Source organism: Natator depressus, chromosome 1 (genome assembly GCF_965152275.1).
Source record: "Natator depressus isolate rNatDep1 chromosome 1, rNatDep2.hap1, whole genome shotgun sequence".
In the NCBI taxonomy this organism is placed as follows: domain Eukaryota; kingdom Metazoa; phylum Chordata; order Testudines; family Cheloniidae; genus Natator; species Natator depressus.
In genome coordinates this window covers 159,625,699-159,638,680 of record NC_134234.1, presented here as the reverse complement: position 1 = coordinate 159,638,680, position 12,982 = coordinate 159,625,699, and the positions used below count along the sequence as shown (strand labels likewise).

The window sequence follows — 12,982 nt, the reverse complement described above, 5'->3', positions numbered from 1 at the left end:
ATTCCAGGGTATTACTAATTAAGAGGTCTCTTGGTTTTTGGTACTGTTTCTCTCCCTCTGTATGTGAAACTTGCAAGCTGCTAATTGCGTTAGTACATTCTAAGACAGAGTCTGTTCTCAAAGCAATTCACAGAGAGAGACTCAAAGCAATACTCTAACAACAGACACAGCACCCAGAGACTCCCCGCCCTTTTGTTGTATTAACAACGGTGATTAAAATAGAGATAGAGGATGGATGTGGATGGATGCTTGGTGTGGATAAGAACTGAATGATCAGGGAGGTGCCAGCCTAAGAATCCAGTGTCCATCGGCTGAAGAAGACGTCAAGTGGAAATAACCAGAGGACCCCGGAGGGCAGACTGGAATCCACCCAACAGCCTCAAGAATGGGAGAACCAAAGAACAAGATAACATCTAGCAGCACGGAGCCGTCAGGAATGTGCTATCTGCTGATTGATTCAGCAACAGCATGATGAAGCAATTCCCATAGACTGGCATAGGAAGAAATTCCTATAAAAATAGACTCTAAAAAAGTGAGAACTTTGGGGTCTGATTCTGCAAACCAACTTCCAGGAGCATCAGATGAGCATCTGACAAGGCCCTGCTCCCTCCTCATGTCCAGGCCACCTGGCCAGTGGCTTGGCATGAGCAACTCTAAGGCTGGTAACTATGATAACAACCTTGCAGAACCTGTGTGTGTGTGTGTTATACCAATAAATTAAAAACCAGCAGGATCTTATTAAAGGGAAAAAGGCAAAATACCACATTTATTGTGAATACAGAAAGAATCATAGTAAGCAGTTAGTTACAGCTGTAACATTCCATTCAATCTCATCTTTATTCACTCATTCATTCATACTCACACACACAGGTTCTGCAAGGTTGTTATCATAGTAAGCAGTTAGTTATAGCTATAACATTCCATTCAATCTCATATTTATTCACACATTCACACACACACACACACACACACACACACACAGAGGTTCTGCAAGGTTGTCATCATAGTTACCAGCCTTAGAGTTGCTCATGCCAAGCCACTGGCCAGGTGGCCTGGACATGAGGAGGGAGCAGGGCCTTGTCAGATGCTCATCTGATGCTCCTGGAAGTTGGTTTGCAGAATCAGACCCCAAAGTTCTCACTTTTTAAGAGTCTATTTTTATAGGAATTTCTTCCTATGCCAGTCTATGGGAATTGCTTCATCATGCTGTTGCTGAATCAATCAGCAGATAGCACATTCCTGACGGCTCCAAGAAGTTATCTTGTTCTTTGGTTCTCCCATTCTTGAGGCTGTTGGGTGGATTCCAGTCTGCCCTCCGGGGGTCCTCTGGTTATTTCCACTTGACGCCTTCTTCAGCCGATGGACACTGGATTCTTAGGCTGGCACCTCCCTGATCATTCAGTTGTTATCCACACCAAGCATCCGTCCACATACATCCTCTATCTCTATTTTAATCACAATTGTTAATACAACAAAAGGGCGGGGAGTCTCTGGGTGCTGTTTCTGTTGTTAGAGTATTGCTTTGAGTCTTTGTGAATTGCTTTGAGAACAGATTCTGTCTTAGAATGTACTAACACAATTAGCAGCTTGCAAGTTTCACACATAGAGGGAGAGAAACAGTACCAAAACCCAAGAGACCTCTTAATTAGTAATACCCTGGAATTTAAACTATGGGGAATCAAACTCATTTGTGATTTTAATACAGAACTTCTTTAATATGATCCAACATAATCCCCCTTTTGACACTAAGATTTATAATCGTCAGTGTCACTTTCTATGTAGCCTATTCAAGAGAAGGTACTGTGAGGCAATTTGAGTTTGTGATTCCAATTCATGCCACATACACGATCCTAGTGATGTATCTTTACTACAAGGTTCTGGGGCAACAGGCAAGGTGAGGCACACCCACTTTTGAGGAGTCCATTCGGTACAACCTCTAGTGTCCAATAGCTTCCCTCCCTCCCCAGCCCACTGGCTCGAGGTCCAGGGTAGCCAGAAGGATCCCATGTGTAATATGGGGAGTGGGCTAACCTTCAATACCTTTGCCTCCAGGGACTGTTGGTGTGCAATTTTGACAACAATTTCTCCCATTAACAAGTCTGGTTTCACAATACTGGAAACATATTGCATCCATTCATATTGATAAGTGTCAAACAATGATCTCTTTCTTTTTTTAACAAATGCATCAAACCCTTAATATTTCCCAATATGACCCAGGACATTTGTGTTCCAAAGTAGCTAGTGCAAGTATCTGCATTTCAGTGCATCCCATAGCTATGGCTGTGTAGTTTCCTATTTCTAATTTTTTTTTTTTTTTTTTTATGCATAAGCCATGTGGTAGTATTAAGCCATTGCCAAAGATTCCATCGGGCTTTTAGGTTACCCAGACCAATTTGGACCAAGTCTACGTTGGCATGTACTTGTTTTTGTGTCAGGCTGTCCTGTAGCTGGGACAGAGAGCTTAATTTATTTTTAATTACCTGCAGGTCTTTAGTTTTTTTTTTGTTTTTTTTTTAAAACACACAACGGTGCTAGCAACAAGACAAAACACAAGACAACACATAGAACACAAAACACAGTTTCTAGTAGATTCATAGTATTGGGTTGCTCTTCAGCTGGCATCAGCTTTTCCTGATTTTCTGAAAGACAAAAAGAGCATGTTTCTACCCCTTTTGGGGTGGCAGATTATTGCTTAAAATATTTCTTTTACAAATACCCTTGCTGATTGCAGGCAAAACAGAGGAATTGCCCCCACATTTTCCTGTTTTTGTTCTATAGGCAGGCCAGGTTTCAATGGCTTTTATCTTTTAAGGGTTATGGGGAAATTATTCCACTATTTAGTCATTAAATCCCTGAGGTGGGGTACCTCAGTTTCCCTTCTTATACAGCAGACCAAGTTTATAATGTTTTTCCTGCTGTGTTAAGCTTTAAGTTTATTTACAGGTAATAGCTGAGAAGCATCATTACCATACAACCTTAAAGGGTTTTTCCAAAAATCATACAGACTATACATTGTTGCAGGGGTACTTATTATCATTAAATTTATTAAAATTATCTTGTTATCCCATGCCTTTTATTTAGACAATTTGTTTGCTGACCAGGTATGTCCTTTATCTGCAGCTCCTTTGTGCTGCTAATTCTTTCCTTCCTTTATCATTTAGGTAATTTGCATTTTCACAGAAGCTTCCTGCTTTTGGATTTAAAGCCATCAGCAGCTCACTAAAAGGGACACCATCAACTTTCACCAGAGTTTTGATTACTTTTAACTTCTGCTTCCAAAACACACAGCAATCTGAAAAAGAAAACCCAACCTATTGTGGCTCCCTTTGGAGCCCTAATAGCATTTTAATTAAGTAGCATGGTATGTTTGCATTTCTTTTGCCCCTTCTACAATATACCCTGCACATGTTCTGGGGCAAATGCACATTCCTTCCATAGTTTAACTTCTATAACATTATCCAGATCCATTTTTACATAAGGTGTCACTATTTCTTTTTTTGCTTACAGAGGTTTCATGTACCTTTATCAAAGTGACAGTCTGATTACTCAGAGCCATTTTAAGACTCAGTGTTTCTCACATTGCTTCTTTTTGTTTTGTGCACCTCACCCCTGCTATTGCTTCAGAGAGGCACTGTTTTTTTAATTTTTTTTTTTTGTACTACAACTCTCATCTGCTATTTTGTTACAAAAACAAACAAACAAAAAGAATCCAGAATTTTTTTTTTTATATTCTCCTGATTTTGACTGCACTGCTGCAGCCACAACTTAAAAACATTTTAAATTTTGTAAAGCATTGAGTTACCTTTTAAGGGTTAAATGCCAAATCCCAAAGCCAAACAACACTAATTACCTGTGTCTAGCAAAAAGGTCTGTCAGTTTTGCAACTTTGAATTAAAGAGTCAAATGGATTTTTAGTGGCATTATTTAAAACAAAACCAACTGGTCCTTAGAACTTTACATATTTACACACACAGAGATAGATACATACACATTTTCTTTAACATCCCTTCCACACTGCTCTGGTTTTTTTACATCTTACATTCCCTTTATACATTTGAGGCAGTTAAGTTCCAATAGAACCCCCTTATGTTCTTTTAGCAAATTTGACTAAATTGTCCAGTCAAATGAATTTAATCAGTTTCTTTTGCCTGGCTAATTTACAGACATTCCTTTGGAAAAGGGCCCATTTTTCCCTCAGAATGGCTGCAAAGAAACCAAGAATGCTCTTTCTCTAACACTTTTCCTTTTTAACATTTTCACAAAGTTTAGCTGCTTAATTCCCTCCAGCCTCTGCAGAGTTAACTTTTTTTTTTTTTTTTTTTTTTAACTCTTTATCTTTGTAATTATGCCTGGGGGTGCCATACATAGGACCTTCTCCCCCTTTACCTGCCTCCCTCCAGCCTCTGCAGAGTTGAGTTTTTCACTCTTTTTGTATTCCTGGAGTGCCTCTTTCACTATTTTCAGCTGGCTTTGGGTATTTGTAGCCAGCACCTTCGAATTGTCTGCTCCCTTTTCCGTTTGTGCCTTTTCCTCTTTATGTGAAGACAAGCGGAGGGAACAATCCTTACATGCCTCACACAACAACCAAATTGCTGCTGCATCTCTTTTGGCAGCACTAGAAGGTTTGTATATGAGGATATACTGAGCCAATCTATCCTCTAGGTCCGAAATAGTGCAGAGATCAGCTAGGGCTTGTTTAGTCCAAGGACTGTGCCCAAATTTTTGAAGGTTTTGTTTAAAAGGTGTAATTTCTTTAACAAAAGGTGAGGTTGGAGTTCCTTCTGACTCCATTCCTCCCTCTGGTACTGGCTTACCCTGTTTTCTTTTAAACATCTTAACATGGATATTTCAATCTCTTTGTCACTGCTGGTATTACTTAGCAAGTGACACAGCCTAGATTCTGAAATCATAGCTTAATCTATGCGTTTTTCCCCTGCTACCTTCCCGGAGGCCAGCAGGTCTGGTTAACCTATTTCTCCCCGCTACCTTCTCGGAGGCCAGCAGGTCCGGTTAACCTGATCTTCCCTGCTACCTTCTCGGAGGCCAGCAGGTCCCCTGCTACCTTCTCGGAGGCCAGCAGGTCTGGTTTAATCTGTTTTCCCTGCTACCTTCTCGGAGGCCAGCAGGTCTAGTTTAATCTGTTCTTCCCTGCTACCTTCTCGGAGGCCAGCAGGTCCCCTGCTACCTTCTCGGAGGCCAGCAGGTCTGGTTTAATCTGTTTTCCCTGCTACCTTCTCGGAGGCCAGCAGGTCCCCTGCTACCTTCTCGGAGGCCAGCAGGTCTGGTTAACCTAATAGAAATGCCTAGCTCACTAGAGCTGGCGGTGTGCACACCAATATTTACAATAACTGAGGTCTTTTACCAATATTCCCCCTTTCGCAATTCTCCACCAAAATGTTGTACCAATAAATTAAAAACCAGCAGGATCTTATTAAAGGGAAAAAGGCAAAATACCACATTTATTGTGAATACAGAAAGAATCATAGTAAGCAGTTAGTTACAGCTGTAACATTCCATTCAATCTCATCTTTATTCACTCATTCATTCATACTCACACACACAGGTTCTGCAAGGTTGTTATCATAGTAAGCAGTTAGTTATAGCTATAACATTCCATTCAATCTCATATTTATTCACACATTCACACACACACACACACACACACACACACACACAGAGGTTCTGCAAGGTTGTCATCATAGTTACCAGCCTTAGAGTTGCTCATGCCAAGCCACTGGCCAGGTGGCCTGGACATGAGGAGGGAGCAGGGCCTTGTCAGATGCTCATCTGATGCTCCTGGAAGTTGGTTTGCAGAATCAGACCCCAAAGTTCTCACTTTTTAAGAGTCTATTTTTATAGGAATTTCTTCCTATGCCAGTCTATGGGAATTGCTTCATCATGCTGTTGCTGAATCAATCAGCAGATAGCACATTCCTGACGGCTCCAAGAAGTTATCTTGTTCTTTGGTTCTCCCATTCTTGAGGCTGTTGGGTGGATTCCAGTCTGCCCTCCGGGGGTCCTCTGGTTATTTCCACTTGACGCCTTCTTCAGCCGATGGACACTGGATTCTTAGGCTGGCACCTCCCTGATCATTCAGTTGTTATCCACACCAAGCATCCGTCCACATACATCCTCTATCTCTATTTTAATCACAATTGTTAATACAACAAAAGGGCGGGGAGTCTCTGGGTGCTGTTTCTGTTGTTAGAGTATTGCTTTGAGTCTTTGTGAATTGCTTTGAGAACAGATTCTGTCTTAGAATGTACTAACACAATTAGCAGCTTGCAAGTTTCACACATAGAGGGAGAGAAACAGTACCAAAACCCAAGAGACCTCTTAATTAGTAATACCCTGGAATTTAAACTATGGGGAATCAAACTCATTTGTGATTTTAATACAGAACTTCTTTAATATGATCCAACATGTGTGTGTGTGTATATGAATGAATGTGTGAAGAAATATGAGATTGAATGGAATGTTATAGCTATAACTAACTGCTTACTATGATTCTTTCTGTATTCACAATAAATGTGGTATTTTGCCTTTTTCCCTTTAATAAGATCCTGCTGGTTTTTAATTTATTGGTATAACACCAGGGCATCAGTACTTTTCCCTTAACAGTGGAGAAGTGTCAGTACTAAACAGAAATTGGGTCACAAGTCTAATATAATAAAGGTTTAGAGAAAGGAATTGCAGTAGCAATTCAGGGATCACAGCATGAGAAGCTGAAGCACAGGAATCCAGAAGAGGACCTGCAGGAATTAGGAAACGCAGCTATCGTAGGAAGTGCTGGTATAATTGGGCAGTGAAGAAAAACTGATCTAACAGAGTAGAAACACTCAGAAACAGCTGTTTGCTGCTGCTGGCGGGTTTAGTCTGCAGCTGTTTGCATTTGGACGGGATCTCCATAGCACACTAGTGCTATGGCTCTACCCAGTCATCATAATGCAGCATCAAATATGTCATCTTATTCAGCAACTCTCTCATTACTAGAAAAAAGAAAAAGGAGGACTTGTGACACTTTAGAGACTAACAAATTTATTTGAGCATAAGCTTTCGTGAGCTACAGCTCACTTCATCCGATGCATTCATTTTCCACTGAATGCATCCGATGAAGTGAGCTGTAGCTCACGAAAGCTTATGCTCAAATAAATTTGTTAGTCTCTAAAGTGCCACAAGTCCTCCTTTTCTTTTTGCGGATACAGACTAACACGGCTGCTACTCTGAAACCTCTCATTACTAGGCTGCTCAAGGGCTCACCCAAAAGGTCCCACCCTAGCCTCAGGGAAGTTCACAATCTGCTGAATTCCAAAGTCTCAGAGGTCTATGACTTTCTGGGACTATTTCTCACTACAAGACTGACTGAAAATTCTTTCTGCCTTTCGCTCCTTGGATTGTTCCCTTTGTCTATAGGGCCTTTATTGACTAAGGAAGCCAGAGCTGCTTGCCTGTTCCTTAGTCCATCCCCCTTTCTCGGTATTTTCCCTGCCAGGAGCTTTCCCCATAAACTAGCAAAGTGATTTTTTGTTCCATCTGCCCTAAAGAGCTCATTATTCCAGCCCAACACTTTGTGGCAACAGGCAGACAGTTTTTATTAGCGCGCAAATCCCTAGCCATACTCTTACTTTCCCCAAATATACCCTGTTATTGGAGCTACTGTTGTTAGATTCAGACTTAGAGGACTTTTTATTTCTTTCTTCTCCAACACACACACTTTGGGAATTTTATTATGGCAGAACACCTCCCTGTCCTCTCTGTCTACTCACACTTCTTGCTGAGTGCCTGTCCCTGCTATGCAAGTCAGCACAGAAAGGACATTTTCTGTGCTGAAATTCATTTTGTCACTTCACGACTGACTGAGTTCTGGAGCATGTTATTTGCATGCACCAGTACAACTTGTAGAAAAAAATAATTTTTTTCTACACAAAGAAATATTTATCAGTGTATTTTTTGCTAGGAGTTACATACTCTTATGCTTGCATTGACACATTAATCTCCAGAAACATATCTGAACAGGTTCAAATGGTGGCTAAACTAGTCACCCAACCATCATTCTAAGTTAGTGTCTGAACCGGAACCGAACTGGACACTCAGGAAATACCTATGAACCCGAACCAAAATTTTTAATATTTCAATGCCCTGGTTTCATCTGCCTATCTGATACCTACCCTGTAAGCTTTTTGAAGCAGAGGACTGTCTTTTTTGTTACTTGTCTAGCATGATGATCCTCAATGGGGGATTCTAGGTGTTAAAGGAATATATATATATAAAATAAATAAATAAATAAATAAATAATGGAACTGTGACCTCCTTTTGAATTGCATAATTGATACATGGTAGCTGCTAATGAAAAAAGGATCATATACTCAGAGTAGGAATTGTTCCAATCATTTTAAGAGTTCCCTTTTTTGAGATGAATTTTGAGGTGTATTTGAGAGAGCAGAAATTGAATGTCACAACACTGGACCAAAGCCAGGGTAGTGCTAAGCACCTGTAACTCCCTTTGAATTCAACATGAAAGGTATCTTTTATGGTTATGCCCAACATTGCCAAAAAGACAATGAAGAGAAATATACAAGAAAAGGAAACTTAAGTAATGAACTTTAGGTCTTCCCAAAAGGAAGTAGGATATCAAGCAACACTGGTTCACTGGAACCAACTTCAGAATGAAGAGCCCACTCTAGCAAAATAAAACAGCAAATCAAAAAGCTCAGTAAGACATTATTTCTGAACCGTAGCCTATACGAAAACAGTTATATATAGTACATTAGTGTAAAAAAACCCAAAGTTTTCACACTTAGATGCTATAATGCCTAGTGCCTTAGTGTAACATGCGCGAAGTCTACAGTTAAGATTACCTTACACTTTCACCTATAATCCCCTATTTTCAGTTACTTATAACTTTAACCATTTAGGCTGAGAATCTCGATGCCAGTTCTCTGCTTCAGGCTGACATTTTCCAGCCATTTTCAGCAAAAACAGTTCAACCTCGTCTGATAATGAGGTTAGGGGAAAATAAGGAGTTTTTCTAATGTTAAAAAAATATTTTCCAACAGTTTCTTTTAGGAGCTTTAGCGCTTTCAGAGTGTTGCACAGGAACTTGATATTTACCAGGGCAGTGCTCAGGTTAGAACTACTTTTTGCCGTCCCCATGAAAAACCAACCCAGAATTGGAAAAATTAAGATATAGTTTTTAAAAGTCTTTTTGTTTGTTTTTGCAAATGTTCAGTGGAACATGTCTGAGGCTTGCAACTAAAAATCTCTGAACATTCCATCTGCATTGAGCATGCCCCAACCCCAAAGATCTTTAATATGTTGGCAACCCTGACATGTCCAAAGGCACAGACTACAACTTCAGAGAGGGGAAGGGCTTAGTAGCAGCTGCTGCCCTTTTCAACTAGGGGAAGGCAAGGGGTAAAGTAAGTGGGACAAGAATTCCCCCACATTTTCCCTCCCTCCACTACTTAGCTGGCATAAGTAGTGCTCCTCTTCCTGTTTCATTCTGCTTTAACCATTGGAGAAAGGTGTGATCAGTACCAGGAAGGAATCATGAGTCTCAGATCTTCCACTGACTGGTGTTAATAATTTGGTGCACTTTACAGCTTTCATAATTGAGCAAGGCCTCATTCCCTTACTTTAGGTTGATTCTTGCATGCCTCCTAACAGTGGGTAGGTCTACACTGAGATAAAAAAAACCCCACAGCACTGAGTCTCAGAGCCCAGGTCAGCCGACTTGGGCTCACAGGGCTTGGGCTGTGGGTCTACAAACTTGCAGTGTAGGCATTCAGAGCTCAGGATGCAGCCTAAACCCAAGACCCTCCTCTTCATTGGGTCTCAGAGCCCAGGCCCCAGTCAGAGCCCCAACATCTACACTACAATTTTATAGCCTTTCAGCCCGAGCCCCACAAGCCCAAGTCAGCTGTCCCAGGCCAGCCACGGGTTTTTTATTGCAGCATGGACATATCCTGAGAAGTAGAACAAAGTTGCTTCTGGCAGAGTTGGGAACAGACTCTGAAGGCCAGATTTTGTGCTGCATCTCAGATGGCACAGCACTGAAGTCACAGCCAGAGGAAGGTGGTGATGGGAGAGGTACCTTTAAGCTACCTTTATGCTTCTCATAGTCTAGATTGTTCTGAAATCCAGTAATGCCCCCAGAATAAATTAGAGCGATCTCTGGAGCTGTTCCAACTTAAGGCATCCTTATCTAGATACCTATGGGCTTCTCTACAGCCCAAAACTGCCAAAGCATTCTATTCTTCTACGAATCCCTTCCACCTCCAGCATGGCCCTATTCGGATATAAACTTTGCACAGGACGGACTGTGATTGAGGCAGAGGGTTGCAAGAAGAGAAAAGATGTTCCCTTGCATTTAAAACACTGGAATGCGAGGCAAAATAACGGGGTTCTACCGGTGGCTCTGCCACAGAATTCCTATGCACTACAGAGCAAGCTTATAATAATAGATATGCATAAGGGTGCCCAGTTCAGGTAGCCCAAGGAATCTTCATACTGTCATTTCCTAACTTTGAAGTGCTTGACGTTGCAACCTTGTTATTTTAACATAGTTTTTATATATAATTATATTAGTGACAAAAATATGCAGCAAGCTGTAATGGTTAATTAAGGCATTAATATATCTGCCTAAAATCCAAACGCAGTTTCAATTGGATTTGGTAATTTGTTTTCCCCATCTTAACTACTGTGTAATATTGCCACCTGCAGTTACATAGCTAGACAGCACCACTTGGGTGCAACATGAGCATTCGTAGGTGAAGGGATTCCTATACAAGTACTGTTTGTGAAAGCATATTTTGGGATTCTTTGGAATGAAAGGTGCTATAAATAAAAGACATTATTACCACTGGCTAATGTCAGCGTAAAGTGTGGTGACAAGTAACTTTCTAAAAAAAGAACAGAAAACCTACACCATGCAAGTAACTCCCATGATTAATTAAAACAGATTTATTTTTAACTTACTGACTATTCCTAGGGATACGTGATCAAAGATTCATACAGTATCTCTAGTACAGCCCCCAGCAAACTAAATAGTTCTTTCAACATTGTGTTCTCAGATCATTCTGCTCTCCTGTCTAGTCAGTGTACTAAAGGTAACTTTGTTGAATACATTTCCTTTAATCTCTTTAAAGTGGCAACATACAAACACAGCCAGACCCTTAATTAAAAAAAAACAAAAAAACAAAAAAAACCCAACTTGATTTGTTTTTTTATAAGCAAGAGGGAATCCCTAGCTCAGTGGTTTGAGCATTAGCCTGCTAAACCCAGAGTTGTGAGTTCAATCCTTGAGGGGGCCATGTAGGGATCTGGGGCAAAAATTGGGGATTGGTCCTCCTTTAAAGCAGGGGGTTGGACTAGATGACCTCCTGAGGTCCCTTCCAACCCTAATATTCTATTATAATGATTTAAATGCAATTACTGACTGCTTCAGCTAAAACTGATCAGCAATGAAACATCAAGTAAGCATTCTTAACTGTTTTTGGTTCAATGTAGCTGCAGAGACTAAGACTAAGTGCTGTCAATGGTTCTGGACTGGAGAACCCTCACCTCGAATTAGTCACCAGTGTCCCTGCACAAAAAAAGGAAATACACTACCCCGAATAACAAAAGCCACATTTACATTCCATGCTCCCTGTCACAACCTTCAACAAAGCTGTCACTTGTTTTCCAATTCAAAAGTCTGTGGTATATAAAAAAATTAAGTTTGGGGACAGCATAAAAATAAATATAATTTAATATCAAAATAATTGACAGTAGGTCAGCGAGTCTGAGGGGACTGTGGGAGGGGAATAACCGAGTGTATAAATCGGAGGTCTGATGTGCCATGTAAACTGCAAGGTTTCAGAGTGGCATCTTTCCGAAAAGATCAGTATAATGCAGGATTTCCACATAGGCACCTGTTCATTTTGCAACGGATAAAAGGTGGGATAGGCTAGAAGGGTGGAAGTTTGTTATTTAAGACGTCGCAAGAGAGCAAAACCATTCCATTCTCCGCGGGCGGGCGGGCGGCCGGCCGGGGGGAAGCGGAAATCAGAAGGCAGGTGCTCAGTCATCCGTTACTTGCCCGATGGCCGGTAAGAGGCCGGGAAGGTACAGGACCAGTCCCCTCTACCGGCGAGGGACAGGCAGGCGGCGCCCCAGACCCGCGGCCAGGCAGCGCCGGAACCCAGCCCCCCAGGCGGCCAGGGAGAGGGGAGCTGGGCGGGCGCAGCGCCGGCTTGAATCAAGCCGGGGAGGGGGGACCCCAGCTGGGCCGGGCGAGGCGTTTTGATTCCGGCCCCGGCCCGCGCTTCACCCTGGGGCTGGAGCAGGGGCGGGAGGCGCCAGAGACCCGCAGCCCGGCCCCGGGGCTCCGCGACCCCCCGGCCTCCTCGGGACTCGACGGTTACCGAGGCGGACAACGGCCCCCCCTCCGGAGCCAGCGCGGGCAGCGGCAGCGCGCCGGGCCCCGCACTCACCCCGCACAGATAGACCTTGTTGGCCCGTTTGAGCTTGATGTCCAGAGCGGCCCCCATCGCTCCGCTTCCCAGCCCCGCCCCCTGCCCGTCCAGTCACGTGACCGCCCACGTGCTCCGCGCGCGGAACTCCTGGCTTGTGTCCTCCCACCCTGTGGGGCGCGCCATTTACATCCGGGTCACCAGCGTCTTTCCTCCCCCCCGCCCCACGCCATTTGTAGCCCTAGCTAATAGCAACGTTATACAACATGGCTCTGCCCGTTCCCTGGTAGTCGTAGCAACGGTGGAATTAGCGGCGGCGGGACCCTCTCCCTCTGTTCCCTACGTCACAAGGGGGCGGACTACAGTTACCAGCATGCAGCGCGGCCCGAGGGGACTGAAACCCCCAGCGTGTCGCCCCAAGCCGCAGCGGTGCATGCTGGGAGCTGTAGTGCTGGGGCCAGGCCAGCCTGGGCTGGCTGCGCTGGGGCCGGGCCCGGGCGCTCGGCTACGGAGTCGGACGCAGGGCGGGG

At 43.0% G+C, this 12,982-nt stretch overlaps 1 protein-coding gene across 2 annotated transcripts in view; it reads right to left on the bottom strand.

Moving 5' to 3' along the window:
• VPS26C (VPS26 endosomal protein sorting factor C) overlaps nucleotides 1-12,603 on the bottom strand; it is a 33,288-nt gene extending 20,685 nt beyond the window's left edge. Inside the window, exon 1 of one of the 2 annotated variants that reach the window (XM_074970121.1) lies at nucleotides 12,474-12,603. In XM_074970121.1, the coding sequence (XP_074826222.1) occupies nucleotides 12,474-12,530 (57 nt within the window). In that variant the 5' untranslated portion in view covers nucleotides 12,531-12,603. Of the gene's footprint in view, nucleotides 1-1,011; nucleotides 3,615-12,473 lie in introns of those variants that run through there. The other variant, XM_074970132.1, reaches the window with a different exon arrangement.
• Between the last annotated feature and the right edge of the window lie 379 nt (nucleotides 12,604-12,982).